This window comes from Cygnus atratus, chromosome 18 (assembly GCF_013377495.2).
Source record: "Cygnus atratus isolate AKBS03 ecotype Queensland, Australia chromosome 18, CAtr_DNAZoo_HiC_assembly, whole genome shotgun sequence".
NCBI classification, from domain to species: domain Eukaryota; kingdom Metazoa; phylum Chordata; class Aves; order Anseriformes; family Anatidae; genus Cygnus; species Cygnus atratus.
Genome location: NC_066379.1, coordinates 12,075,712 through 12,103,442, shown reverse-complemented (window position 1 = coordinate 12,103,442; position 27,731 = coordinate 12,075,712). Strand labels below are relative to the sequence as shown.

Genomic DNA, 27,731 nt, shown 5'->3' with positions numbered 1-27,731 from the left:
CATACGGGACAGCACAGTTAAACATTGACCAGCTTTGAATGTTAGGAAACTTAGAAAAAGGTGTAAAAAGGGGCACTGGTGTCCAGCCATACACAGGATGAAACCAAAAGACTAGTTTAGGTAACCCTGAAGTCTGTTTTCAAAGACGTTAAAGGAGGTGGACGTTTTGTCCTCCTGAGACCTGATAATGTACTGATGCTCTAATGGTGATTCTCTGTCACTTGAATATTTTTAATCAAGGCTACAAGTTTTACTAGGTGCACTGTAGTTCAATCAGTGCTTGTGGGATTGATGCAGGAATTGCTGGGTGAGGTTCTCTGGCTTGTGCTGTGCAGGAGGTCAGATGAGATGACCATCATCATTCATTTTGACCTTAAAATCTGACAGTTCTCATTTTGGAGCCTGCGGGGCTCATCACAGGAGTCTGACACAGCTCTTTTAGCTATTCATTGGATTTTACCAGTGCTGCCTTGTTGAGCTCCTATCTGTTGTGTTTTCCTTAATACCTCATGGTCCATCTCTGGTGTTTCAGCAAAGAGAAACTGTATTTGAGGTAATGTTAGGCTCTGTGCCTCGCTGAAATATGTGCACAGAACTGATTAGAAGCTGCTGGAAGTTTGCAGCATACTGTGAAAATTGCCATGGTCAAAACCTGCTCTTTGCAGCGATGTCAATAAAAGTAGGACGAAAGCAGTGGTAACGCACAGTGCATTCCTCCTTAGGCAGAGAGGAAAGCAATCAGTAGTCATCTCAGGTTGCCCTTTGTAGCATTCCGTTGGTGTGTGTTGCTTTCTTGTCAACATCGGTTTTCGTGAAGGACGTTGGTTAACGTTTGCCATGCCTGGGTTCAGGATCTTGCTTCCTTGGTGCTGGTAATGGACTCACCCAAACAGCCGATGTCCGGGAATTCCCCCCGACTGCTCTTAGCATATCACCGGCTTCTTGCTGCATCATCACTTGTGGTCAGGGAAGATGCTGACAGCTGTAGACCCAACCTTCAGGCTAATTCCTTTTCCTGCCTTACTTTCTACGTGCACCTTACAAAGGCATAGCATTTGCTGATCTTACCTTACTTTCTACAGGGCTTTAATGTAGAAGAAAGGGTTGTACCAGAGCATCAATGTTTGATGTTGCAAAATAGGTTACCAGCTGAGGCAAGAACTGATTTAGCTGTAAGAGTTGAATGGTTACACTTGCCAAAACAAGTGTGTTGAAACTTTTAAACCTGTTCTCTTTCAAATGTTTTTTGCCCTTTTCTTTCTGGTAAGGTCTTAGGAAGTCTGGGCCCTGTTTTCTTTGCCTTTCACCTTCAGAGCAATAGAATTAGGTTCAGAAGAAGAAAAGGGCAGGTTTTTTTGTGGAGAGAGAAATAACTGTGCTCACTTCAAAAGAGCTATGTAGATCAAGTCCCCTTGGAAATGAGACGCTCCATTGAACAGTCATCTTTTGCTGCCAAGCCCACAGTTGTGGTCCAGCACTGGCTCATAAAACTGAGGATGCATCTTTGAAGCTGCAGAGCTCAAGAGTTTTACTGGGGTTTGTTTGCTCTCACTATTGATTTCCTTCTCTCTTCTCCCATCCTTTTCTCCACTGTTACGCTCATTTCTGAATTTAATAATCTTCTCGCAACCTGAATACTGACTTTTCTAGGCGGTTGTCCCTCTTATAAAAGGAGGGAGGGGTATACAAAACCTAAACACATCCTCTGGAAGCTTGAAAAGCGTCACTTGGTTGTCAAAGTAATGGGAAGTGGACAATAACAGACACTAAGGGGCTGCTGGGTATAGGGGAGTGATCCAAAGTGAGGTACAAAACCTAAACTTGCTCTCTTTGGGCCTTGCTTGTGTCACGCAGCTCAAGGTAAGAGAAATGAGCTAATGCAGCGAAGTGAGTGTTAACCCCGTCTGCACTGCGGGGCTCACCCAGAAGCAGCTTGGCCCCAGTTCATTGCACTTTAGTTGACCTGAGACTCAGGCTCAGGGTGGGGGAGCCTTTAATTAAACATTGTCAAACTGCTGTGCGGGCACACTTTTTATTTCTCTTCTTTTTCCAATATGAGATCTGTTGATTTTGATCTTAGATCTGCACTGACGGTGCACCAAGAAAGTCTCTTAAAATCAGGATGTTTATGGTATCAACTGCTCTAGCAAAAAGCAGCGTTACTTTTTGTCTCACCTGACAAATATGAGAGAGGGGAGGGGAGAGAAAAAGGCAAAACACATGTTGTTAATCGCCGTAGTGTTTCAAGCCATGATAGATTTTGCAGAGAAGATGTAGGAAAAGGTAAGCATTTTCTAGTGAGCGGTGTAGGAGGAATGTAAATCTGACGTGCTTCAAAGCTGTGATTTCACAGCGGGAAGCTTTTGGAGTTCAGGCAATTCCTATAGAAAGGATGTTGGAAAGCTGCTGTTCCTGTGATGGCGGGAGCTTGCAGAGCAGCACAGTAACCCATCGCCCAGCGTCTGCGTGAGAGCTCGGTTCGGGGTTGCTCTGACTTTGTTCTCTCCAGCTGTCTGCTACGACAAGTGGTCACACAAGTGCTTCTGCAGTTTTTTTGTATTGCTTCTTTGTGACAAAGGGAAACGAGGTATGGTCCCCCCAGTCAGGATGGCTTTGCCCTTTGAAGCACTGCAGCTCTGGAGTTCGGACAAACAGAGAAGTGTAACCGGCTGCTTCCCAGCTGCCACGGCCTGCCTCTCAGCTGGGCCCTCCCCAGTTCCCTGCGTGCTGCTTGCTGAGCCGGCGTTGTTTTCCCTTGTGTGGTTCAGCAAGGCGAGCCAGAGCCTCACTCCGTGGGTGCCCAGGAGGGCCGGACACCTCCTCGGGGTCTCTTCCCAAACGCCCGGGCTCCTGTGCTCGGGCTTTCCAGGGCCACCCCGAGCCACCTCCCATTCCCTGCGGGCTGCAGTGTTCTCTTACTGCCTGGGAGCTGACAGTGGATAGGAACTAACCCGTGTCCGTGGCTCGCTTCCCACATAAGGGCCGTTTAAATGGAGCTCTTGTAATGTGTGTGTGCCCTGGGTGCTGAAGGAGGTGAAGGAGGCGGTGAAGGAGCCGCAGTACAGCCGCACGAGCCGCCTGCGGCCAGGCCCTTCGTGGCAGCCACTTGGTGTGTGGTGTGTGGTTCGATTTGTGCAGATGCCATGAGCTATTTGGATTTCTGTCTGTCACTTCCTGATACATTTCACTTCAGAACAGGGACCAGATCATACAAAGGAGTCTCCTTGTTCGAGAAGAAATGTCAAATCTGTGCTGTTGTCAGGCAGCCAGAGCACTCACTGCACACACGACAAGCGCTGCTGTTGATGGCTCCCAGGAAATGCTGTGACTGAACTAATGCCTGCTCTCTGGATGGAGGCATGTGCTGCTCTTGGTGCTTCTGCTTCTCTTTTATGTCCTTTCCTTTGATTTGAGTTGCTTTTTCTAATCCTTTTTTAAGATTTATTTTTGCTCTGGCTGACCAACTTACCCTTAGCGTCAACCCCTTAATCCCTGTCTTCTCACAGGTCTGGCCCGAAGGGTTTCAATCTATCTTGACAGAAGTAAACAGGGAGGTGAGTGCTTTCTTTCCTGTTACCTATGACCAGTTGGGGTGGGAAGGAGCTCCTCGTCTGACGTCTGGTTGGTTGACTGTTGTTTTTTTTGGCATTGTTTTTGAATGATTGCTGGGTCCTTGTGGTTCCTGGAAAGCTTTGCTGCTTCTCCCTCTCCCACTCCTTGCCTTGTGTATGTGTCTGTAACAGCCGTGAGCAGTGCAGGGAGGGTGCCGGTGCTCTCTAGGGAAGCTTAGCCAGCCACCGATGAAAAGGACAAAGATTCGTGTCATTCTTGGAGCTTTCTGCAGTGAGAGGAAGTATGGGTGGATTTCTGGGATGCAGAGATCTCTATTTCTAGGAAGATCTCAAAGCATCCCTGGAAAAAGGAGTTTGACAGGTTCCACATGTGAGCGGCCGTTAAGCTAACGTGGTGCCGGGGTTTATTTGTAATGCACTTTTGCTATAAATATCGTCTGAAAAAGAGAAGCTTTTCAAGAATCTTTTACGAATCTTACCCAGGAGGCTTAGAAGAGTGGTCTTAGTCTTTTGGCAAGAATATGCCCAATAAATTGTACAAGTTCTGTTCTTTCATGTGGAAGAAAGGTAAATGAACTCCCCAGCCTCTGGCTTGTAGAAGCCAGGGCTGCACAGAGCCTGCATCGTTGTGGAGCCTGCCCCCTCCTCTGCTGCCGAGGTCTTTGGGGGAAACAGATGGCTGATGTGTCAGGGCATCTTTGTGTGCCTGCACCTCCAGGGATGTGAATGTTGACGTAGCCTTCCCGGGCTGTTCATCAGTCATTAATATTTGCTGACTGATAAGAGCTGAATGTGTCTGTAGTGATGAATAGAGCAAAGGTGACTGCGGTGCTGTGCAGTTCGAAGCTCTTCAGCTTGAGGTCTTTGCAGATCTCTTACTGTTTGGAGCCTAGGATAGAAATTAGCAAAGCTGATGCGTTGCTTTCAGCATTCTGGCTCTGTATTTCACTCAAAAATCCACTGGCCAATGGAAAGGCTAAAATTACCTCGAGTTGGCTGCGGAGAATTCCCCACTCGGTAAAGCAGGCGTCTGAGCAGCTTAAGGAAACACCAGCGACTCCTTCGTGAGATCAATGCTGCTAATGCCAAGCAAGTGCACTCTGTCCCAAGCACACAAATAACCGTGAATCAATATAAAACGGTCATTAGCATTTTCTGACCAGGCGTTTTCCTAGTGAATATTCAGCAAAAGGATTCCTTCTCTCTCACCAAGGAAGTCTTAAAAACATAGGAGATCAGCCATTTGCTTGGCAGCAGAATAAATCAGCTGTATTCAGTTAAAATGTACTCATTTTGTCACTAAAGCACCAAAAATCAGCTCTCACTGCCTAGCCTTCTGTGGGTATTTTGCTGAATGAAAGATAAGGATCTGCCTCTCCGTTCATGCATCGCTGGATGCCGGGTGAGGCAGGAGTCACCGGGCGCTGCTGTACCGCAGCTCAGCAGTGCGCTGCAGGAAGACCAAGGGCTTAATAATGGTCCAGGTCATACCGGGCCACTCCGTGCAAGTCAGCACAGAAATCCCTAAAGTTCACGTGAGCACAGAGCGAAGCCTGCAGCTGGCAAGTACAGCGTCCCGAAGGCAGCTGAGCCGGCAGGAGTCTTGGGGTGCCTTAGTGTGACCCTCTGCCCGGGCTGCTTCACCTCCTGTTCCAGCAGAGCTCCCTCGGGGTGTCTCAGCACGCCGCTAACCAAATGTGCGGTACGAAGGAGGAGGTGGTGTTAACAAGAGGGTGTACATCTGACCTGTGCGCACTTCTATCCATCGCTGCCTCGTGGGGGTTTTTAGTTCTGATGTGTAAACAGCCGTAATCTGTCCTACCTCAAGAAAATTTCTACTTATGCCAAGCAGGGAAGAATAAGCACATAGTTGCCAGTTCCCTGCTTCCTTCCTGCTCCCCTGGGGTTTCTGATACAAAACGAAAGACGTCAAATACCTGCTTTGCAGAAAAACAGGACCTTACCCTCTGGAGGCTCTGCTCTGCTTTGAATAATGCTGACTCTTCTGGCAGTCTGTGAGCAATCCAGATGGGAGAGGCTGGAAAGGCAGCCCGAGCATTCTTAGAAATAAAGGTTAGCCTCCTGGCGGGAGGTGCCACGGGGAGCTGCAGGGCTCCTGAGCCACGTGGGGCAGCCTGTGCCAGAGGAGCCTCAGCAGAGGGAAGGCTCTAACCTGCAAGAGGAGCAGATCAAAATCAAACGGAGCTTATGCTGGAGAACAGGAGGGGGAGAGAGAAAGGTAAAGTGAGTCTTCCCACACCTCCCAGGGGCTGCTACCATGTCCTTTAGGAATAACAAGTTTGGGAGAACCTCTTTAGTTCTGGTCAGATATTTTTCCAGAAATAAAATAATTGGAGAAGTTTCAGCTCCAGGGGTTTGTGTTCTTTCAATTGGCTTCCCAGCATCACAGGTACTCTTTCCCCTTGCTGTGCGTAGTCCTTGGCAGGAGAAGAGTGACACTTATTGAAAGGATGTTGTAGAAATTAATGAAGAATGAGGTCACACCACCCTCCCACTGCTTCCTGGAAATTAAAACAGTGATGCGCCTCATTGCTCAACCAGGAGGGCCCGTGATTAAAAAATCATCAGTCAGAATCGGAGATGCTTTTATTCTGTGGTCTGTGTAGGTATTTCTGATCTCATTGAAATGCCCAGTGCAAGTTGGCCACGTTCCAGTCATGATAAAAATAAGTGCAGACACCCAGAATGCAGCTGCTTTCAGCACCACTGTTATTTGTTGAAATTTATACAAGGAACTATCCCATCGAGACAAATATCTGATGCTCAGGGGGAATTCTGAGGGAACAGCAATAGAAAGTTACAGCTTCAAGAACGGTTATTGATGTGGTGCTATGTATATCATCTCGCATCATGCAGAACTGCAAGTATTTGTGTTAAAAGACTCAACAACAAAAAAATACTGTTTGTTTTTTTTCCCGAATTGTGGAAGATTTGTTGCTTGCTATCTGAGAATGTAACATTCCTTACAGGAAAGTGTTAACCTTAATTAATGATGCATTAAAGGAACTATGTTGTTAGGGTCTTGTCCCTGCAATTCCTCGGCCTCTGAGAGTGCCACAGTCCCACTCCCAGCCTTTATCAGGCAGGTGCGGTGGTGTCACAGCGCTGCCTCGCTTTGCTCCGCTTCTGTAAGTAGGTGGGTGCTTGGAAATAGGGCAGCAGGTAGTACACGAACCTCTGAGGTGGCTCACACAAGGAGCTGAGATTGTGTTTGCGGAATACATTATTACCCTTTTGCCACAGTAAGGCTGGGAGGCATCTTACATGACACCTGCGAGCCAGAACACAGCAGGTGAGCTGCGGTCTCGGTTGGAACATCCTGGAGAAGGACCTCTGTTAATTAAAAAGGAAATGGTAATTAGTAGTATGTCCCCATTTGCTTCTCATCCCAAAATACTAGGAATTTCACATGTAAACATGAGCCAATGCTGTGTCATTTCCACCACGAAAACATTTGCCCTTACCTAGAAATAGTTCAGCTATTTCTGTTTCGTTTCATACTGCGTGTGTCAGCTTCGAATTTAACATTTCACGGTCAGGAGAAGCCTTCCCCGTTACACGCTTCCGAACAGCTTAAGGGAGTATACAAAGGCTTTTGTTCTTTCCAGACGTTTAATTCCAGTTTAGCATTTCAGCCGGCTACGTGACGGAGCAGCCTCGGAGGCTCGTGCATCCCCGGGCTGCAGCTCCGGCACGCGCGCGACCTCTGCAGACGGAGCCCAGCAGGTCGGGGGCTGCAGGAGAGCTGCTCCCTTCCCACCCTGAGGAAGCCAGGGGTTCTCCGTGCCTGTGCCTTCATGCAAATATCCTGGTATTTCTGTTGCTTGGGGCAATGTGAGCACCCTGTAAGCTGAGGAGAAGCAAGGATGGTATTTTCTTGAGAGAATAAGGCTGGCAAGAGAAGGAGAAGATTGCTTGTTACAGGATGAGCGAAGTGCTCAGAGAGCACTCGCCTCTCCCAGGGCAGAGGTTAGTGTTACACAGGCTCGGTACGTTTTATAAGGGAGGCAGGAGCTGCGTTGTCTCCATGTCAGACCCCGAGCCGCACCACGCACCGATGTGAAGTTTTGGAGCCAGCACAGTGAGAGCTGCCCTGTGTGAATCGCCCCCCTCCTTTCCTTCCGTCAGTTCCTGTTTCAGGGGTAAACCCTTGTCCTTTCTACCCAGTAGTCTCTCATGGGAGCTCTCTGTACTGCTTTTACATAAACTGGCACCACTCTGGGGCTTCCTCCCCCAGTGAAATATTTTCAGTGATTACATTCCCCGCAGATGCACCAAGGGAAGCTTAGACAGCGGCAGCACAAAAGCTGCCACCCCTCGCTCTGAACTCACCGTCTCTGTCCCCCACCACAGGAGGTGCTGGGACCTCAGCAGGTCGGGGGCTGCTGGGACCCATCAGACTGAAGGAAATCGTTGTCTTCAGACCAGGGAATGTAACTGGAAAATCGGGAACTTTAAAACTGCCTAAGAGCACATTGCTTACTTAACTCCATCAGCGATGGTAATGGCGATATCTATCTCAGCCTGCCAGGTTTATCTTGTCGCATGGACCATAAACAAGATGACAAATGAAAACACTTCAGTGATGTTTATCATCTAAATCACTGCCTGCTTGTTTGCCTCAGCTCTTGAGCAGCCCTCTCTGCTGCCAGGCAATCTGAGGTAACAATCAATTTGACTCGCAAGATAAAGATACAAGCGCTCAGCTTAGCTGGGAGTCCTGAATTTCCTTCAGTAAGATGAAAGACTGTCAATAAATGTCAGTAATCTTCTCAATGGTATGCAGCGAGATCAGGAAACGGTTTGAATGTGATGCTAAGGAAGGGGATGGGCAAAACGTTTTATTTGGGTCTGTACAAAACAAGGTCATTTCATCATCTTTGGAAAAAAAGCTCAGTGTTCATGACTTGCTTCTGTTGTTTCCACTTGAAAAGGTGCTTGGTGTGGTAAAAAGTCTACTTATGGTCCTTAACTGGCAAAAAAAACATGTCGTAGTATGTTTTAGTGTCCTGCTAGGGCTAATTCCTAGGAGTAAATTGTGGCATGATCATGCTTATCCCTTTTGGACAAGCCAGGTGTGCACTTGTCCTTGGAGTACGTGCAGAGGGGGAATAGAGGAATCCCGCCGAAGGCAACCACGAGAGGCTCAGAGCAGGAGCCCCCAGTCCTACCGCTTTGCAGAGGGCTCTGGCTTGTGTTGTGTGTGGCTGTCGAGCTCTTCGCTCGGCAGCAGAGTCCCAGCTGGGCACGCACAGGACAGCGAGCTGCTGCTTGAGAGGAAACAAGATGCTCCTTCTGCTGAAGGGAGAGCCCTGCCCGAGCAAAGGCAAACAGGCAAAAACTGGAGTTCTCGTCAGGTTCACTCATGTAGTGCTTCTGTTTTTTTTTTTTTGTTTCTTTCTTTTTGTTTTTTATGTATGAATAAAAGTCTCCCTGGAAAACTCGTAGATTTGGGGTTGGTCAGCCTTTGCAGTATGAACAGCAACAGATAGCTGGTGTGCAGCTCTCTGCTTCAAGCAAAACGTTTACGTGCTGGGGAGGCAGCACACAGGTGGTACAAAAGTTCTTCTAATTAAATATACAAAAATTGTACCTTGGAGATTTCCCCCATCAAATCAGGGGTTTCACTGCCAGTTACTTCCCAGGCCCAAATCTCTCTTCTGTTCTGATGGTTGTGTGCTCCGTGCTTAGATGAGGGAGCTCACACCGTAGCTTTTGGACATTTTATTCCCCCAGCTGGGAGAGGAGGTGAAATACACTTTTCTCTGGAAATTGCCATGCCAGTGAAGTTCATCAGCTCATGCAGTCTACCGGCCTGTCTGCAAGCAGATGCCAGTGTCAGGTGTTTGGGGGATAGAAAATCCATCCATGCTGCAAGAGAATTACAAGGGGACTTTTTGGTAAACTTCAACGAGCAATCAGTTTATGCCCTTAAAGATGAGGATCAAAAGCTCTAATAAATGTATTTCAGTCAGTATAATTGCAGAATGTTCCCTCCTTATTTGTCAGTGTAGCAAATTAGTTTTTACTCCTACCAAGCTGTTTAATTCAGTATCTTGCAGCAAGGATGTTGCTGTTCCTTGTTTAGAAACATCTCAGCCAGATTTCTATTAGAATGAGGAATCATGGCAATCCAAAGACTCTCACCTCTCGCTATGTGCAATGTCACCAGTTCAGTCCTCATTTAGTCTGGTATCCTGTAAGGTGGTGGATAACTTACTCGGACTCCCTTAGAAGACCCCAGCAGCTTCGCAAAGTCCCTGGAGCGCTGTATCCCCCTGCCTGTGGAGGCCATCTGCTCCTAGGCATGAGCTAGCAAAGAGGTAAAAGACATATTTTGGACTCAAATCCATGACCAGCTGATTTAATCCTATTTGGAGGATGTATGGATGTGTGTGTATGCAATTGTAAATTTTCTCTAATTATGATAGGATCACGGCCTTGTGCTACAGAAACTGGTGTTGTAATTAGCACCTGTGCTGATGCTGAGAGTGATTTGCACACCCTGCCTGTGTTTTCTCCTAGGAGCAGGAATGGTGGTCGACTGGGAACAAGAAACCGGGCTCCTCATGACCTCGGGAGATGTGAGGATAATCCGGATCTGGGACACAGATCGGGAAATGAAAGTGCAGGTAACATTTGCATGCTTGTCCCAGTAACCTTTTCTCTCCCAGAGCATCCCACACACTGAGCTAGCTACCCATGCACTGCCAAAGCGTCTGAGACTTGTCTGTGAAGAGCTGACAGGCCCATGGTTCCGGATCCGCTGCTTTCCTGCTTCAGAGTCGTGTTACAAGACAAATAAAAAAGAGCACATGCTTAGTGTCAGGTCTGGAAGCTGCTGCTGTTGCTCTGGATGGTGTGCAGTAATGTCTGGGAAAGGTGAGGCCTCTGAAATCCAGAGACAGTCACCAGGATGCAGACAGGATTTCCTATTAGCATACAGTTGAAATAGCATAAAAATCCTTCAGGAGACGTAGTGGTGAGCTGGCCGGGTGGCAGAGCACTCGGACCATCCCCACGTCTCTGGAAGCACGCAGCACTGACCAAAGCACAGTGCTGCTCTTGCACCTGTGGGCCGAGGGCCTGCTTCCAGGGAGGCCGTGTTCACTCGGCGCTTACGTACCTTCAGGGTCTGCCCCGAGTGCTCAGCAGGCCAGAAACACCAGCACCCCCTGACCACACGCTGCTCAGATGAAGTCAGGGGGATTGTTGCCAGCTTCAGCCAGGCTGACTCAGGCCAGAAATGTGCTCGGTGCTGCATCGCCCAGGTACCGAAGCATGTCCGTGTCTCCGAGCCTGCGGGGGGCTGCAGACCCACGTGCTGGGGTGCTCAGGGGCTTTCGGGACGGGGCACGGCACCTCTGAAACGAGGCAGCACAAACGTGTTGTGTCAGTCAGGCATAAATTTCCATACCATGTAATGGGGAAAACGCAGTGCGAGCGCTCGTGTCAATTGTAACCAAGTAAAAGGTTCTGAGGAATTACAAGGAGAAGCAGCTGGTCCGTGAGAATGAAGTCACCATGCTGGAGCCAAAAAAAGACGACCAGTTTTCAAAGCTGCTAAAAATTAATTACCCATGGATGAACATTAATTATGACACTTTGACCCTGCAATGCCGGATAATTAAGCCTATGTTGATCTTAATTACATTCACATACTGTTTTTTCTATGTAAATTAGGGAACATCAAAATTCAGGAGGTGAAAATCTTTTAAATGACAAGGATTAATGATTGTATTGAAAGTATCTAAAAACACGTTGTTTCTTTTTTAATTACAAAGATTGGTTGTGTTGAAATTCAAGTGATTGAAACTTCCTGACTCAGTAACACTGGGAAACTGAAATTCAGCACAAAGAGCAGCAGAGCTGTGTAATCCAAGCTAATAAAGGTGCCTTCCCACTCTTTGAACTGCAAAAAAGTGAACCTCTGGAAGCACTTTGGATGTAGCTGAAGAAGCAAGTACTTCATTTTCACTTCTGCTGCTTGTTTCTGCTTCAAAGACATGATCTGCTTTTAGGCAGTTAGAATAGCTGTCTGAAAACAGCCCCTGAAGTTTGGTGCCTCCAGCCAACAGCTTCTTCACTCAGCCAAGGCTGTGAATAGCAACTAGGAAAGGTGAATATGCACAGAAGCAAAAATAGGATTGAAGTGTGAAATTAGCTAATGCAGTTCTAACGTGCCTCCTGATTGTCCTCCTACTTTTGCAATATTACTTAGTTTTTACCTATTTCAATTGATTTTTTTCTTTATACCCATCATAGACATAATTCCAAATAATTCTTTTGTTTATGGCAAGTAGAAAGGGGGAAAGCAGCAAGCATCAGAATAAGAGTGTGCAACACGTTCCCAGCACAGCTGTCCATGCAAGCTCCAGTCTTCCTTTTCCATGTTTGTTTGTTTGTTTTTAATGCACACAGTGTCTGCCATTTAATGAGATAACCTGAATCTTCCTCTCACATGGTCCTAATGCAAGGATTGATAAGTGGCACAGCACCGGCTGGTTTTATCTTGCGTAAAAGGTTTTGTGGCACCACGTTGTAGTTGGGCAGCTCATTGTGTTGTAAGGCTCTGACGTTGTTCAGGAGCACCAGAGCTGTTGCAGCAGCAGTCGCTGCCTTGCTGGGAGGGCAGGGAGGTCACACTCAGCCAGTCCTGCTGTCTCCTGCTCAACTTGGCCCATTGCAGCAAACACCGGGGTGCTGCAGAGGTGCAGTGATGATCCTAATGGTGAAAGGAGGAAGAGAGCTAAGTGCTAAAAAAAATAAAAATTAAAACCTTATTAGACCTGGGTTTATTGCATACGAAATATTTCTCTTAAATCAATCATTTGGTCTGTTTTGCATTCTGCTGTTCAGGGTTTTTCTGTAGATTCTTCTACAAGAGACATTTGAATTATTTCCTGAAAGTTGTTTGGGCATTGATGTGATGCACAAAAAGGGCTGACATTTCATAGCCTTGTTCCTTCAGCAGATTTTTCGTAGATAGTATTGCCTTATACCATACTGTGCGTCTGGGTTTATATGTGTTTTTATATGGCATTATGAGTTTTTCCTTTCTACAGGTATATTCATCTTACTTGACTTTTCTCCTCCAAATATTTAGCATCCTGCCTGCCATTCCAATGGCATTCAAAACTTATATCCAAAAAAGATGGTTTATGGAGTAATAATTCCTCTGGCCATTTACTTTAACTAATTAGATATTTTTAGTAGAGAATAATATGAACTTTTCCTTCACAAAACAGACCTTGCCTTGGTTTTGGTTTATAAACCAGAACCAATAGCTGGTTCTGCTGGAATTCTTTCTCTGGGCTCTTTGGGACAAGCTGTGGGCTGCGTGGCTCTAATACAGGACAGCAGCAGCGACCGCCATCCTCAGGGCCACCACTCCTTCGCTTCTGGTCATATCCAGAGAGCCTGGAGAAAAGCTTTGCACCAGCGCAGATCAGGGTTTAACACTGGTTTAGTTTTGGACTGATGTACAGAATGGTGCATGGAAGAGGAGGAGGGCACAGGGAGCGTCTGGCTCCTTGACTCTAGAACCTTTTCTTTGGGGTTGCAGACTTGAAGACACACCATGGTCTCAACTGGGCTTTTGTGTGCTTTCTCCTTAGGACATCCCCACCGGAGCGGACAGCTGTGTGACCAGCCTTTCGTGTGATTCTCATCGTTCGCTAATCGTGGCAGGGCTGGGTGATGGCTCCATCCGCGTGTTTGACAGGAGGATGGCTCTGAGTGAATGGTAACTTCCCGGGTTCGGTGGGATCCTCGCATTTCCTCCACCTTCCCTTCACAACGTTTCTCCTCTCTGCTTGTTCCCCAGCCGTGTCATGACCTACCGAGAGCACACAGCCTGGGTGGTGAAGGCATACCTGCAGAAACATCCTGAAGGCAACATAATGAGTGTCAGGTAAAAGAGCTTTTACTCTTTGAGCTGTGTTCTCTTAAACACAGCTTGCTTTTCTGTTTGAAATCCACCTCTGGTATTTCAGAAGGTAAGAGCGTAAAGCTTTTTAGGTTGACATTTGCTTCAATAATTAACTCCTGCACAAATGTGGTAGAGAGAAGGCAAAAAAATGTGAAGCTTTCCTTGGAAGCCTGTTGGTTAGGTTTGAGAGTAAACAAGAAGGTATCTGTGCTGAAATCACTATCACGAGGCATGTGAGGGAGGAATCAAGTGAACCAGAAACCTAAGCTAGATATAGCATATCTTATGGTTGTTCTTCTTGATTGCCAGCATCTTTGTGGGGTCATTTGAGATAGAACACGAGAGGGAAGGAGGTTTATGTTGCATCTGTTGGGCATATTGCTGTGCAGGATTACTTTGTTGTTTAGCAATTTTCTACACATAAATCCATTTCTGCTGCCTGGTAAATACTGCATAGAGAGCAGCATATACTCATTTGGCCATTAATGAACAGCAGAATATAATTTCTTGTCACAAAACCTCTGTTTGCACACAGAGAGGCCCTTTTTCTTGATTACAAAACGAAAACAAAACAGTTTTCTAGGGTGCAGAACATTCCTGGCGTGGGGGATGGGCCGGCAAAAAATTATTAAGATTTTCAGAAAGGGGCTTAAGTGATGCCGCTGACAGATTTGTCAAGCTCACATATTAGAGTTTTTAATCTTCCTTTCTGTAATCTCTTTCAACAATCCCAGGGGTCAGGCTTGTATACTTGGCCAGCCTGTATCTGAAGGCTCATTTTTTCCCTCTCCTCAGTGCCCTCATGAACAAATGATGCTTTGTCTCAAGATTGAAAAAGTATGAGAAAATGTTATACCTCAAAAGGCAGGTCTGGTCCCATCCCAAAGGAACTCTGTTTAAGACAAACCACACCACTCTTAGTTTATCCCAGTTCACTGGCCTTCAGTTGACAGCAAGGTTCAAAAAAAACCCAACAAATGTTACGATGTAAGAGGGCCTGGCATAACTATTTCCTAAAAAAGAACTTCAAGGCATTGTATTGCTTGTGGAGTAATTCTCTGAATCATAGAGAAACTTTTCATCCAGACCAGGGATGGCAGTTTGCAAGACAGGCTGGGTGACTTAGACCCGGGTTCTGCGTCTCTCTGTCGTTCAGCAGTGGTTCACCACGCGATGTTTCGCTCAGCCTCTCTGATCTATGTGCTTGTGCCGCCACAGCATTTTCCTACTCTCCAGCAGTTCACTAGTGACTTCCCCCAAAACACTCGTGGAATAGTGGGAGAATTTGGACCTGGCAAATGTATGGTAGGCTTGTTTCCTAGTTACTGGCAAGCTCTACAACGACAGCACACAGTTACGTAGGACATTAGGGCAATGTCTTTCCCCATGTCTCATTTGGAAGCTACATCTAATTAATCAGCAGTCCTGCTTCTGTCAGGCTGACAGCATTGTCTGAAAAGGTCCTTAAACACCTGAATATCCTGGTTTAGTAGTTAGCTGTTGTTGACTTGTTCATGACTGTTATTGTTCACTTGGGTTGTGCTTTCTTAAAACCACGTTCTCATAAGTAGTCCCCTCATCACAGAATTTTGTTTCCATTTTAAAGCTCTTACATGGTCTTCCGATATATTCTGAACCATTTTCAATCATATTGAGGTTCAAAGCTTTAAATGAATTTACTGTATATTTGATCTCTCTCAAATAATATTTCTATCCAGTCTTTAGGAATGAAATAAACCCGAAGTTTAATTTGTCTTGGATTTAATTATGTGACAGCTGGAGTTGCAGCTTCTTATAATGATATAAGTAACCCTGTATAACAGCCTTTTGATCACTATTAGATATTCCAGAGGTGAAGAAACTGAAGGCAATGTGCTTCTTAATGCTTTCAGATGTTCTTAACTCTGTAGTGTGACAACTCTGTAGTTGTATATGGTCATCTTGTCATACTACTTGGAGGGAAGAAACGCTTTAAAAGTTGTGGTGCCAAAAGCCTTATTTCTGCTGCCAGTAGAATAAGGTCAGATGAGTTGACGCTGACTTGAGTTTCCATGATTTCTGTGGGTCTTTCCCTACACCAGTCTCTTCTAAGAAGCACGGAAGAGCAGATGTATCATAGCAAAATCTTCAGCCCTCTGTTCCAGGGCTATAGGGGAAGATGCATCCTCTTCACTTCCAACAGATGTGATTCTACTGATGTATTTCAGAGAGATCTCTTAACAACAACGAATCATTTGTGTTTGAAAAGTGCTTTATCTACTAAGTGCAGTATCTTGTCACTGCCGTTATTGCTTTCCCCCCTGTCTTTTCCCTGATAAAGTCATTAATAGGATTGACATATCGCCCGAGTGTTAAGCAACATTTGTTATGCCTGGTCCACAGAGTACTTTGGACAGCAAGAACATGCGTCTGTGTCCAGGCATTTGGCATAATAGATCGTACCAGCAGATCCCATCTGGTTACAGTTCTCTAACACAATTTCCTACTGTGAAAAGGAGAAGGAATTTGGTTCTGACATGTAGCTTTGGGTATTGGGTATGACATAACAGTAAAGGCACTTGCACTCAGTGATGGGCTGTAAGTGATAAAAGTACTAATGGATCGCTCCTGAGGGCAGAGGCAGGCTGTTTGCACAGCTCTTAATGCTTTGTGGATGGTACCAAATAAAAGTGACATCAGTGGAAATTCAGCTGCGCTGATAGAGAAGGCAAGGGTGCGTGTCTTCTCTATCCTAATTTTCTGATGCAGGTGGTCAGCTCGCAGACAGGCATATGGCTGAGTTCCCTGGGCTTTAGGATCTGGTCCGGGTACAGCCTGACATTGTGAAACTCCTGTGTTGGCAGTGTAAACGGAGATGTGCGGTTCTTCGACCCCCGGATGCCAGAGTCCATGAAGGTCCTTCAGATAGTCAAAGGGCTGACGGCTCTTGACATTCACCCACAAGCCAACCTCTTTGCGTGGTAAGTTCCAGTTTCACCTCCTGCATCTCTGGAGTGGAAAGAGAGGACAAATTGTCTCTGCAGACATCATTCGTGTTTTTTTGTTGTCGTTTTAACCTCACCATAAAAAATGCAGTTTCGTTCCCATGTTTGCAGTTCAGGTATTTTATCCCCGCCATGCCTTAGTGCATCCCACTGCCAGCAGAGTGATGGCATGCTGTCCCTCACTTCCATGTCAGATCCCTGTATAAATTCAGCACGTGTGTGTTTGGGCACGGAGCAGGGGACCAGCACCCGGTCCGCATCCATGTGTCCTGGAGGTTGCAGGTGGATCTGCTTCCAGTGAGCGCGTACATCAGCTTTTCATGTTTTCTCTCTCGGTCACACAGTGTAACAGGGGGCTGTGGTTCAAGCCTTTCTGCAAATCTCTCTGTACTGAGGTTGCCATGGTTCAGCTGAAGTCGATCTCACTGCTTATAAGAGTTCCTTGCACACTAGCCTGATGAGCTCAGGTCTCCCCAGCTGAAAAAGGGGCTGTGGGCAATAACACCGGTGTTACCACAACACTGTCAATGACATCATGTTCTCTTAATTCCTTTCCAGTGGCTCAATGAATCAGTTCACTGCAATCTACAATGGAAATGGCGAGCTGATCAACAATATCAAATACTACGATGGTTTTATGGGACAAAGAGTTGGAGCTATCAGCTGCCTGGCTTTCCATCCTCACTGGGTCTGTATTCTCTTTTTGGCCTTTGGAATTTGCATTTCTTAGTTAAAGCTGGTGTTGGATGAGGGAAAGGCACAGAGACTCCCCCAGCACAGAGAGGTGCTGTCCCAGCTTAGTTTTCTGAAGGTCCTTTGAGCCTCCCTTCCAGCCTGGGTCCTTCATTGCTCGTCCTCCAGCCTGTTCCAGGTGCCTACGCTGCAGGTGCCACCAGTGCTGCTCATTTCTGATGTGCAGCTAAGACCAGAACACGACTCCCAGCTGCTGAGCCCTTTTTACCTGTGGGTCAGCTTGGTATACTGTTCCCATCACTCCGGGTCTGCCGCCTGGTGTAGCTCTGTCTCTTGCCACAGAAATCCTCCAAGGTGAATTTGCCTGGAGCTGAGTGGAGAGGTGCAGTCTCTCACTTCCAGCGTGCCAAATGTTGTGTGCTTATTTATTCCGTGCCTCTGTTCTTGTAGACAGTAGGCTCACCCTTGTGTCTCTGGGGCTGCTTTTACACTGTAGCTTATGTAAGGCTGTAGGAAGACCTAATGCTGTGCAGTAGAAAAACTGTCAAAAAAAAAAACAGATCTGCAAAACTTAAAGGCATAAGCTGATAAAGTCTAGAATAAAACAGAGTAAAAGGGAAATTTCTGAATATAGCTGAGGTGGCTCTGCAGTCAGTTGTTAGAGAAGCTGTTTGCTACTTAATTAGGAGGCAGGTGCCCATCTGCATTACGGACTGCTGCTCACACAGAGAAGAGAATAAGAGAAAGGAGATTGAAAGACCGATTGAAAACCAATGTGAATGGGTAGGAAAAACAGGAGGAGAAGGCATTTAGGGAGAGAGTTGTATTAGAAACCTGCCAGTCAGAACACAAATACTTCATATGTGATGGGAAACAGCAGTGGGAATGATAAAGGGCCTGGAGGAGAGGAGGGAAGAGCTATGCCACCTTCTGATGTGGTATTAGCGGGGCAGGCAGAAGGAAAGCTGTTTTTCTGCAAAGGTCACATATGTTTTACATCCTGAGGGTAATGGGGTTTAAAGGAGAACTTATCTCCTCTTTGGTGTTGAAAAGTCACTTTGCAGAAAGCTTAGCGGTGATTTTGCTGTCCTCCAGTTTGGGGGACGAAGGTGGAAGTGGCTGATGATTTGAAATGTTTTGTTCTTTAAATAAGTGAGCACACAAAGCCCTATCCAGCCCGGGTCTCCATGGCCGGGATCGTGCCTGGGCCTCTCAGGAGAGGGAACGTTAATTTTCAGTCCAGGCAACTGTTCCTAACTAGCAGATTTGCAGTCGTTTGGAAAAATCATGCTAGGTGTTGGCAACTAACAGTCACCATCATTTTTTCTGCTGGCTGAAATGGGCACAGAGCTCGCTGCGACAGTGTAGGTCCTGGCAAAATGTCATCAGAGCTGCGTTGGCAGATGCACTTAAGAGTTTTCCAGCATCTGGGTGTTACTGCTGAAAATGTCACCCGTTACCATTTTCCCTGCGATGTGCCTCTCATTACTGCGTAACACCTGTATGTTTATCCCTGATTTGCTCTTTCCACAGCCTCATCTGGCAGTCGGAAGCAATGACTACTACATCTCGGTGTACTCAGTGGAGAAGCGGATCAGATAACGGCTCATGGCAGCGTCACCAGAGAAGGGAGTCCCAGCGGGCAGGGCCGTGTCTCACCTATAATGTACATAGTGAAATTATCGACTTGAATGTTTAGTGTTGGCTGCTGCTGCAACCCGTAACTTGAACTTTTTTTTTCCTGACTTAGCTACTGATGATTTTGACAAGGGGAAGAGAGACAATCTCCTATTTTTTTTTCAGCTCTATCCTCTAAAAGCTACAGAAAAGGAACATTTTATTTTTGTTTCCAGTGGTTGGCTTCTCTGTTAGGAACACGGCTCCTGAGCTCTGGACTGGATGAGGCAGTACCCTTGAAAAGGGCTTTTTGTTTTAGTCTTTGTTTCCATGTTTTGCTGGAGCGTAGGTTGCTCAGAGGTCTGAAGTCAGGACTCGCCTACAGCTCTGTGCGTCCGAGCTGACCACGGGACCCCTCCAGCTGCTGCCTACCCCGTGCCAAACAGCAACTCCTCTGGCAGGGCAGCGAGACCCAAGCTGCCCACCTGCAGAACCGTGCGCCTGCTCCTGCGCTGCCTGAACATGGGCAGGGGAGGCAGGGACGTGTCTCCTCCGCGTGAACCTTATCCTCTCTGCAGTTTCCCCTCCAGTGGAAGTAGAGACAGAGGACGACTTGGTGGCAAGGGAAGGCAGGGATCCTGAGGAAAGTGGCTTGAGGAGGTGACGGGAGCAGAGCGGGATGCCACCGTACCGTAAGGGTGCACATAGAGGGAAGAGGGAAGAAAGAGCGCGAGCATCTCTGTCATCCCAGCAAGTCGCTGAAGTAACCGCTTTCCACCCAAGCACATGGTGCTGGTGCAGGCGGGGGTGTCTCTGTCACTGTTACTCCTGCAGTCGCTGTCCTGCCCACAGTGAACTCTGCAAACGCGTTTGATAACCTGGAAACTGCCCAGCCGGCAGGGGAGGCTGCGGGTTCAAGCCACAGGCTTTCATCTCGCTCCAACGTGCTAATATTCAGCAAGGTGATGGACATGAGTATTTGTGCACTTTGTGGCTGTGTGTCTGCAGCTACACACACTGTGTACGTGGCTGTGGCTTGTCTGTGTGTCCCTGCAAGGACTGGGTGTGTAACCAGCCACACGTGATCTGAGCACAAGAGAATCACTAAAGAGAGGGAAGACAGCAGGTCGTCCTGCTTAGAGCAAAACACCTTTATCCCAGCTACCCAGGGGAAAGGCAGTTCCATTATCTGCACCTTCCGAGTCTGTATAATGAATGTTTCTGTCCCTTGAAGTCCATGATGTGTCTGGAGGTCACTGTGGGGAAGAGGTAGGCAAAGCCAAAGGGCAGGTTTCTTTCAAGTGCTGCTGTGGTGCAATTTAAGCTGCCCAAGAACAGAACTTGCGCTTGTGCAAAAATCACTGCATTGACAAAGGTAGGCTTCCTAAATCCAAAAGTCCCCGGTTTTTCTTCTGGCCAATATACTGGGGTCTGCAGGCTCCCAGCAAACTGTGCCAGCAACGAGGCTAACGGTGGTGGACATACTAATGAGGGAAGGGCTGAGAAATGTTCTCATACTGTGCGGATGGCGGCTTTACCTTTGCCACGGCACCTGCAGAGTGGATCTGACCCACCACCGCTCCTTATGTACCAGATAATCCAGTTCCCTGCGCATTGAGGCAGCTGGGCCATGCAGGGTTAGAGGAATTGGCCCAGTTGCTATTCCAGCGTTGCTGCAGGGAAGCTGAATATGAAATGCTGTATGCACATCTGGATATTCATTTGGTGAGGTTCCATGAACGGTGGAGGCAGAGAGAAGCCAAAAGCTGGGCACTGCGTCCTTACCCTTCAGCACCGCTGCTGTTCCCCTGTAGCAGGGAGGCAGAGGGCCACCAGGATGATGGATCAAAGGCTTTAAACTTGAGGAAATACTACCTAGAAGTCCACTTTTGAGTTACCAAAAGTTAATTATGGTCTAACAGAGCTGTTGCCTCTTCCTGACCCACTGAGCTGCTCCTGTGCTGCTCCAGCCTGTCCCAGCGGTACGCGCCCCCAGCCTCCGACCACCCTGCGCGCCCCGCACCGCCGGGGCCAGCAGTGGGCTTCTGGCAGGCGTGGGGGCAGTTTGGGATCTACACATAACCGATTAACATACACAGCTTAAAAAACAAACGATAGATTTTTAACTTGTATCAGTGTATTTGTCAAAGGAACAAGAAATACCTGGCAAGATGGGGAGGTGCACAGTGGGAAGCTGCTGCTCCTCACCAGCGTTCCCGGGTGCCCCACCAGCCTGTGCAGCCAGGAGATGGGTTTTTAACTAACTGGGCCTGTTTAGCTTTCATCTAAGCGCGTGTGTGTGGGCTGAATTTTCACAGGTCTGATGCAGAGATTCAATCATGAAGTTTAACCAAGGATCTGGAGAGCATCCTACCTAAAAGTTCACTTATCTCTATTTATTTTACAAAAACAAAAAAATATTAAAAAAAAAAACAAAACACAATTGTAATGTGAGAGTAAAACAATTACAAACAAATAAATGGTTAATAAAAAATAAATGCAGAAATACTTCACAGTCTGAGGATCACTTTCTGGGGCGGAGGTGGGGAGGGGGCAGTGCTGCAGGGTAAGAGGCAGGGAGAGCTGCGTCCAGCAGCCACATTATGTTTTTAGGTGGCACACTGTGTGATTTGGGGCTGTTTGCACACAAAGAGACCGCTTACACGTCAAGATCCTGGGCAAAAGAGATTTGCACAAGCCCAGGTCACTGCTTATGAGCCGCTAGGGATTTGCTGGTGTAAATCCCTCTCCCTGCAGCTGGGGCTGGTGCTGATGGGGGAGCAGGAGGGCAGCATTAGGAGACTTCGGGGGGGGCTTTGCTCCTTGCGTTTGAGGGATGCTCACGTTGTTGCCTCTGGCTGCTGCTCTGGGTTCACAGCAGCATGGAAGTGAGAGCCAGTTCCTACCGGCCTCCAGAGGTGAAAATTTACTTGGGAATGACGGGTGGTGCAGAAGAAGCCAATGGATGATTTGGGAGGAAAACACAGCGGTGAAAAAGGGGCGTTTTCTGCTGTGTTGTCTCACAAATCCCAGTGGTCTAAGTGAGCTCAGATCACTTCAGGGAGTGCCGTATCGCAGGCGCCACGCGACCAAAACCCGCTGCGGCTGGCGCGGCAGAGGCAGTGCGACACGAGGGGGCTGCACAGCACCAGGCCCCGAGCTGTGCACGCCCTGGGGGCTCCAACATGCAGGGGCCTTGGGATCGGACGTGGTGCCTCAGGGACGCACCAGTGGATCTGCGAGGCTCCGGCACGTGGGGAGGGCGCTCCCTGCTCTGGGACGGAGATGGCCATGGCCGCCGCCTGCGGGACCACCAGCACTTTTCCTGCCCGGCTGCTGGAAGTGAAACACGAAGGAAAACCAGCCCCGTGTCCTGCCCACACCCAGCACCCAGGGCCAGAGCCCTTCCCGTGCAGACACATCCCAGGTGTGGGGACACGGGAGCGTGGGGACACGGCAGCACCTCCCTGTGTGGGAGAACAGGGAAGGGGCCCCCTTTGTCCCCACCCCAGGACCCCCCCCACTCTCCTCACAGGGACCCCACAGCTGCCCCTGCCCCAGCACGTCTCCTATCACGCCCCCAATGACTTTATTGCCCCATCCTCTGCCCCCCATTCCTTTAGTCCCCATCCCATACACCCCCATTCCCCACCGCTCCCACACCCCCTACAGCCACCATCCCCTATACACCCCATCCTCCACAGCCCCCTTTCCCTACAGACCCCCCAGTGCTGTCCCAACCCCTACAGCCTCCCCCATCCCTCACCCTCCCCTTTACCCCCACCATCCCCTGAATGCTTTGTCCCATAAACCCCCCATGAAGGGGGTAACCCTTCTCCTATAACCCCCTATCCCCTACAGCCACTAACCCTATACCTCCACCCCTATAGCCACTAACCCCTACACCCCCACCCCCTATGGCCACCAACCCCTATACCCCACCCTCTATCACCCCCTTCCTCTTTTATAACCCCCCCTTCTACTCTCCATCCCCTATACCCCGCCACCCCCTACCCCCCCCCCCAACACCCCCTATTTCCTACAAGCCCCGTACCCCGGTGCCCTATAACCCCCCACACCCCCCCATCCCCTACAGCCCCCCCTCACACCCCCAGCCCCTTCCACACCCCAAAAAACCCTCTCCCGGCTCCCTTCCGCGCCCCGCTACCGCCCCCCCGCGGCCTCCTCGCCCCGCTCTCGCCTTCCGCGGGGCCGGGCCCTGCGCGGCCGCCGTCGGGGGGCGGAGGCCGGGGGGAGGCCGGGCCGGGCCGCCCGGGGCCGGGCCGGGCCGGGGCCGAACGGCGGCGGCGGCGGCGGCGGGGCCATGGGGAACCTGTTCGGGAGGAAGCGGCGCAGCCGCGTCACGGAGCAGGACAAGGCCGTGCTGGTAACGGGGGAGGGCGGTGAGGGGCGGTGGGGCCCGGTGGGGCCCGGTGAGGCGGCGCTGGCTGCCCCGGTTGCCCCGGGCCCGGCCGTGACGGCGGCCCCGCTGTGTCCCTGCAGCAGCTGAAGCAGCAGCGCGACAAGCTGAGGCAGTACCAGAAGCGGATCAGCCTCAACCTGGAGCGGGAGCGAGCGCTGGCCCGGCAGCTGCTGAAGGAGGGCAAGAAAGAGTGAGTGGGGCGGCCCCGAGCCCCCGCGGGCCCCGGCCCCTGCTGGCGGGGGGGTCCCCTGAGGCTTCTTTTCCATCCGTCCTCTGCCCTTTGTGGCCGGGCTCGGGTCTGGGTGGCTGCACGATAAACCCCCTGTCCCCACCAAATACACCTGCATTTCCAGGTGCTAGGTAGCCAATTTACGCTTGATTAGTTGGCTCACCCTTATTGTTTGCAGGAGCAGCTCAGAGTTCGCGTTTAATTTACAATTTTGTTTCTCCTCTTTTGGAAAAAACACAAAACGAGAACTGTTTAAACGAGTACCGTCGCCTAAAGCGACCTCTTTAGGCTCATCTGCTTTCTTCTGTGCTGAGTTGTCCTGCTCTTCTTTTCCCCCAGAAAAGCCCTGCTCTTGCTGAAGAAGAAGCGCTACCAAGAGCAGCTTCTGGACAGAACGGATAACCAGATCAGCAACTTGGAGCGGATGGTAAGCGCGAGGTGGGCCTGTCCCTGCGGGCAGCCCGCTGCGTGCGGGGTGAGCGCCATCCTGGGGCGGGGGTAACTGCCTTGTAGCTGCCACGTCCTGCTGGGGGCAGAGTCCTCTGCGCAAAGCGCAGCTCTCTGAGATCAGCCTCGTGCCACGGCTCTTCTCTAAAGAATCGACGTGAGCTTGGTTTGAGTCTGTATTGCAGGCTCCGTGTTAAATACAAGTTTGGTAAGTTAGTAAAACTTTAGTCGCAGTGCGGGCAGCTGTAGTAGAAACTTCCTCTGGTTTGTCTTGGTGCCTTGGTTTTAGGAACAGATGAATTTGTTCTGGCGTGGTCAGTGAAATTACTGCCTCAGCTTAGATGGTCAGCTGGAGAACCAGAAAAAGGCCTGCTGGATATACTTTTGCGCCTGCCTGTGTTAAAAGTTTTTCTGTGCATGTTTTGTGCTGCTGGTGTAATTTAGGCTTCTCTTGGGACTCTTGACCTTCTTCACCTTGCATTTTCTCTGGGAATCTTGGGAGTTTGTACCTGGGCTGTGACAGCCAGTGATGCTTCCCCATCTCCTTCCTGTTTCAGGTCCAGGATATCGAGTTCACCCAGATCGAAATGAAGGTCATCGAGGGTCTGAAAATAGGCAACGAATGTCTGAACAAGATGCACCAGGTATGTGTGAGCGGCTCAGCTGAGCGTCCTCTTGCCTCGGACTAGGCAGGGCCCTGGGTGTTTGCAGCTGTCTCCCTGCAGGCCTCACTTACGCACGAATTTTGTCTCTTCAGGTTATGTCAATAGAAGAAGTGGAAAGAATAATAGGTGAAACCCAAGATGCTGTGGAGTACCAGAGGGTATGTACTGTGTGCCCGAACAGTTGTGAGCAGAGGCAGCCTGCCACGCAGAATTCCTCTGGCGTGCAGTATGTTCCCAGCCTTATTTAACAGGCAATCAGGCTGGGAATTGAATCTTAGTCGCCTGCAGAAAAATTACGTTTGTTAGTTTTCTGAGTACCCCTTCAGCCTGTGTTTATGTTGATTTCCCACATCCACGTATCCTGCTGTAAGCCACAGAGTTGCTTCTGTGCATTGTTGTTGACTACAATATGTCTCTTTCTCACTTTTATAGCAAATAGATGAGCTACTGGCTGGCAGCCTGACTGAGGAAGATGAAGATGCCATTCTAGAAGAATTAAACACTATTACTCAGGTAGGATTAATCTGATATTCTTATAATTATTTGCAGCATGTGTTTCCAGGAAGCTGTTTGCAATAGGGGAACGTGTCTTTTTACCACTCGTGACAGCTTTTCTTCTGCTACAGATCAGTTATACCTGTTTGTGCCTAATTTCTGTGTCAGCAAAGATTAAGCTAATTGCTCCATACACGGGGGTCATTTAAAATGGGATGACTTTAAGGGTTGTACTTTTATTTGCGAACTGTTACAGTCAGCTGATCTCTGTTCTTACTGGAGAGCTATTCCACTTCAGCAGATGAAGATCTTGAAAGTCCTGGGTCATGCCCAGATAAACAGAAAGCAGTGTACGTTATCACTCCCACCCATCTCTGTGCTGCCTGTGGCTCCAAACCTGGCTTGGTTTGGCTTCACTTACTGGGCAGTGCTGAAACCCATAACCCTTCCCGCAGTTCTGGGGGCAGATGTCCGTTTGTCTGTGAAGTCTCTTCTATTACTGTTCTGTTCCCAAACAGTCTTGGCACAAAACTGTGGTGCAGGGGTCTGGGACTGCCGCCTGGCACGTGGGGTGTGTGTCATGTGTTGTCTTTAATGTCTTGCAGGAACAGCTGGAGCTTCCAGAAGTTCCTTCTGAGCCACTCCCGGAAGAGATCGCAGGTATGCTTTCTTTTCGGTTCTGTGCAATACTTGGAGACCCTCTCCTTACTGTAAGTGCCTCTGACAAACCCCTTTTTGCTGAACCTTTACCTTAAGAGGCCTCAAGGCCCTAGTCCCTTTCTGTTAGTCAGCGTCTAGTCATTCCTCTGGAAGAGTTCCCCCTTGTGTGACTTGCACCTGCCGTTCCCAAGTCACGCTCTGGACCTGCTGGTAGGCTGCCAGCTGCGATGTGTCACGTTGCGAAGCTCTGTGAGGGATTCTTTCCCTGGCCCTCTGCTTGATCCAAAACTCGACTGGTCCCCAGCATGTCAACGCAGCGTGTTGGCATGCAAGGACAATGTTTGGTGACCACAGATAGGAGCATTCACACTGGGCGGGGCGGGGAAAGGAGGAGTAAAAAAGGTTTCAGTGGGACTCGTGATGGTTTGAAGCTCTGTTGACCTTTCTTCAGCTGACCACAGTGGTTTTGAGCTGGCTGGATGAGGGTCGCTGGAGCCCCAGAACTCCAGGCCTGCTGGAGCGTGAGCTCCGCAGAACTGGTGTGATGCCGTGTTCCCTCCTGAGCGGCCCAAAGCCTCAGCAGCAGGGGCTGTGCAGCTGGATGTGAAGGAGGGGGAGAGGGCTCCTAAAGCAGAGTGTTACCGGGCGGCTGTCCCTGCTGAAAAGCTGAAGGCAGGGCCTGCACTTGGGGCAGCGAGGTGGGTGAGCAGAAGCCGGTTTTCATCCCGGCCTGTGGAACCCAGGGGCTGCTGTTAAGCTGCTTCCTCTGCATGGAATCTGTCCAGGAGAAATCTGGGGTATGGGAGATGTTTAGTCGTAGTGCTTGTTTAGTAAACGCGGATCAGTTGTCATCTCTGCGTGGTGACCGCAGGACGGCCAAATAACATACGAGCTGCCCTTGCAGCATGCAGCTGGCTGAGCCTGCTTTAGGTTGGCGTTGTCGGGACAAAGGGGAGACAAAGCTTGCCCGCCCCCTGCCCTCTGAGGAATCGCTGTTCTAGATCTGTTTCTCTGGGCTGGGAGCTAGCTGAAGTTGTGTCAGGTACATTCTGAAACTGTTTTAATTCTTGAAGTGCTGTGGAAAAGAGGGGCAAACGGGATATGTAGAATTATTTATAATGAACACTTACAACGCAGTAACTTTCCAGGCACTGTGCAAGCATTTGTTGCTCTTTTGAGAAGTGGAATGAGAGTCTTAGTTCTTCCTCGGGAGATGATTCTGGAGATTACTTGTGTTCTCTGTTTCTGTAACAAGTTTCTTTTTCCTCCACAGAACCAACACCAATCAAGAACAGGCCAAAACCAGAGCTTGTGGCAGCATCCTAACTCCCACTTCTGGGGATTCCCCCATAACTTTCACCCAGGACAGTTTGCCATCCCAGCCTGTGCTGGGAACAAGCAATGCCTTGGCAGCATCCCAGCTGTGCTGGGCGGATTGTGGAGCAGGATTCCCTGCGCAGGGTGGGGAACCTCAGCTGGTTGACTATTGCTCTTGTATCAAGATTATTTTCTAGTGCTTTCTTTTTTTGTAACTTAAATTCTGAACTCACTCAGCTGCGCTGTCTCGGGATTAAATAACAACTCTCAAACTTCCAAAGCCAAATGCTTTCTTAGGTTCGGTTGGTTTGATTTCAGTTGTAAATCTGCCTTTGCTCTGACAGAATCCCCATCAAGCCCTCCCTTGGAGTGCTTGTGGCTGTCTTAGGGCCACCGCGCTCGTGAGCCCTCCTGACCTTTCTGGTGTCCGCACACCTCTGTCCCTCTGCTTCTCCTCTTCTGGTTCTGTTTGTGGAAGAGCTGCTGATGTTTCTTGTCCTCACCTAGATCAGGCTGCCTGGGACGAGCAGGGACCCGTGGGGGCCCCGTAGGCAGGGGCTGGGTGCAGGCAGCCCGGGGGAGGCAGCAAAGCCTCCGTGCTGCGGCTGGAAACGGTTCTGGCAGCTCGTGCAAAACCAGCATACGTGAGGGTGCTTCACTGGGGCAAAGCTAGGAGT

The 27,731-nt window shown here is 49.1% G+C and overlaps 2 protein-coding genes across 3 annotated transcripts in view; both read left to right on the top strand.

Annotated features, from left to right (window-relative positions):
• Positions 1–21,326, top strand: part of RPTOR (regulatory associated protein of MTOR complex 1) — a 147,732-nt gene extending 126,406 nt beyond the window's left edge. Inside the window, exons 29-35 of one of the 2 annotated variants that reach the window (XM_035568717.1) lie at positions 3,507–3,554; positions 10,119–10,225; positions 13,211–13,338; positions 13,420–13,506; positions 16,368–16,484; positions 17,067–17,196; positions 18,735–21,326. In XM_035568717.1, coding sequence (XP_035424610.1) covers positions 3,507–3,554; positions 10,119–10,225; positions 13,211–13,338; positions 13,420–13,506; positions 16,368–16,484; positions 17,067–17,196; positions 18,735–18,803 — 686 coding nt within the window. In that variant the 3' untranslated portion in view covers positions 18,804–21,326. The remainder of the gene's footprint in view (positions 1–3,506; positions 3,555–10,118; positions 10,226–13,210; positions 13,339–13,419; positions 13,507–16,367; positions 16,485–17,066; positions 17,197–18,734) is intronic. The other variant, XM_035568718.2, reaches the window with a different exon arrangement.
• Positions 21,327–23,066: 1,740 nt separating this feature from the next.
• Positions 23,067–27,334, top strand: CHMP6 (charged multivesicular body protein 6). Its single transcript, XM_035568711.2, has 8 exons — positions 23,067–23,205; positions 23,322–23,431; positions 23,810–23,897; positions 24,475–24,561; positions 24,675–24,740; positions 25,015–25,095; positions 25,683–25,737; positions 27,011–27,334. The coding sequence occupies exons 1-8, from the start codon at positions 23,143–23,145 to the stop codon at positions 27,061–27,063; spliced, it is 603 nt and encodes a 200-aa protein (XP_035424604.1). The 5' UTR covers positions 23,067–23,142; the 3' UTR covers positions 27,064–27,334.
• Positions 27,335–27,731: the final 397 nt, after the last annotated feature.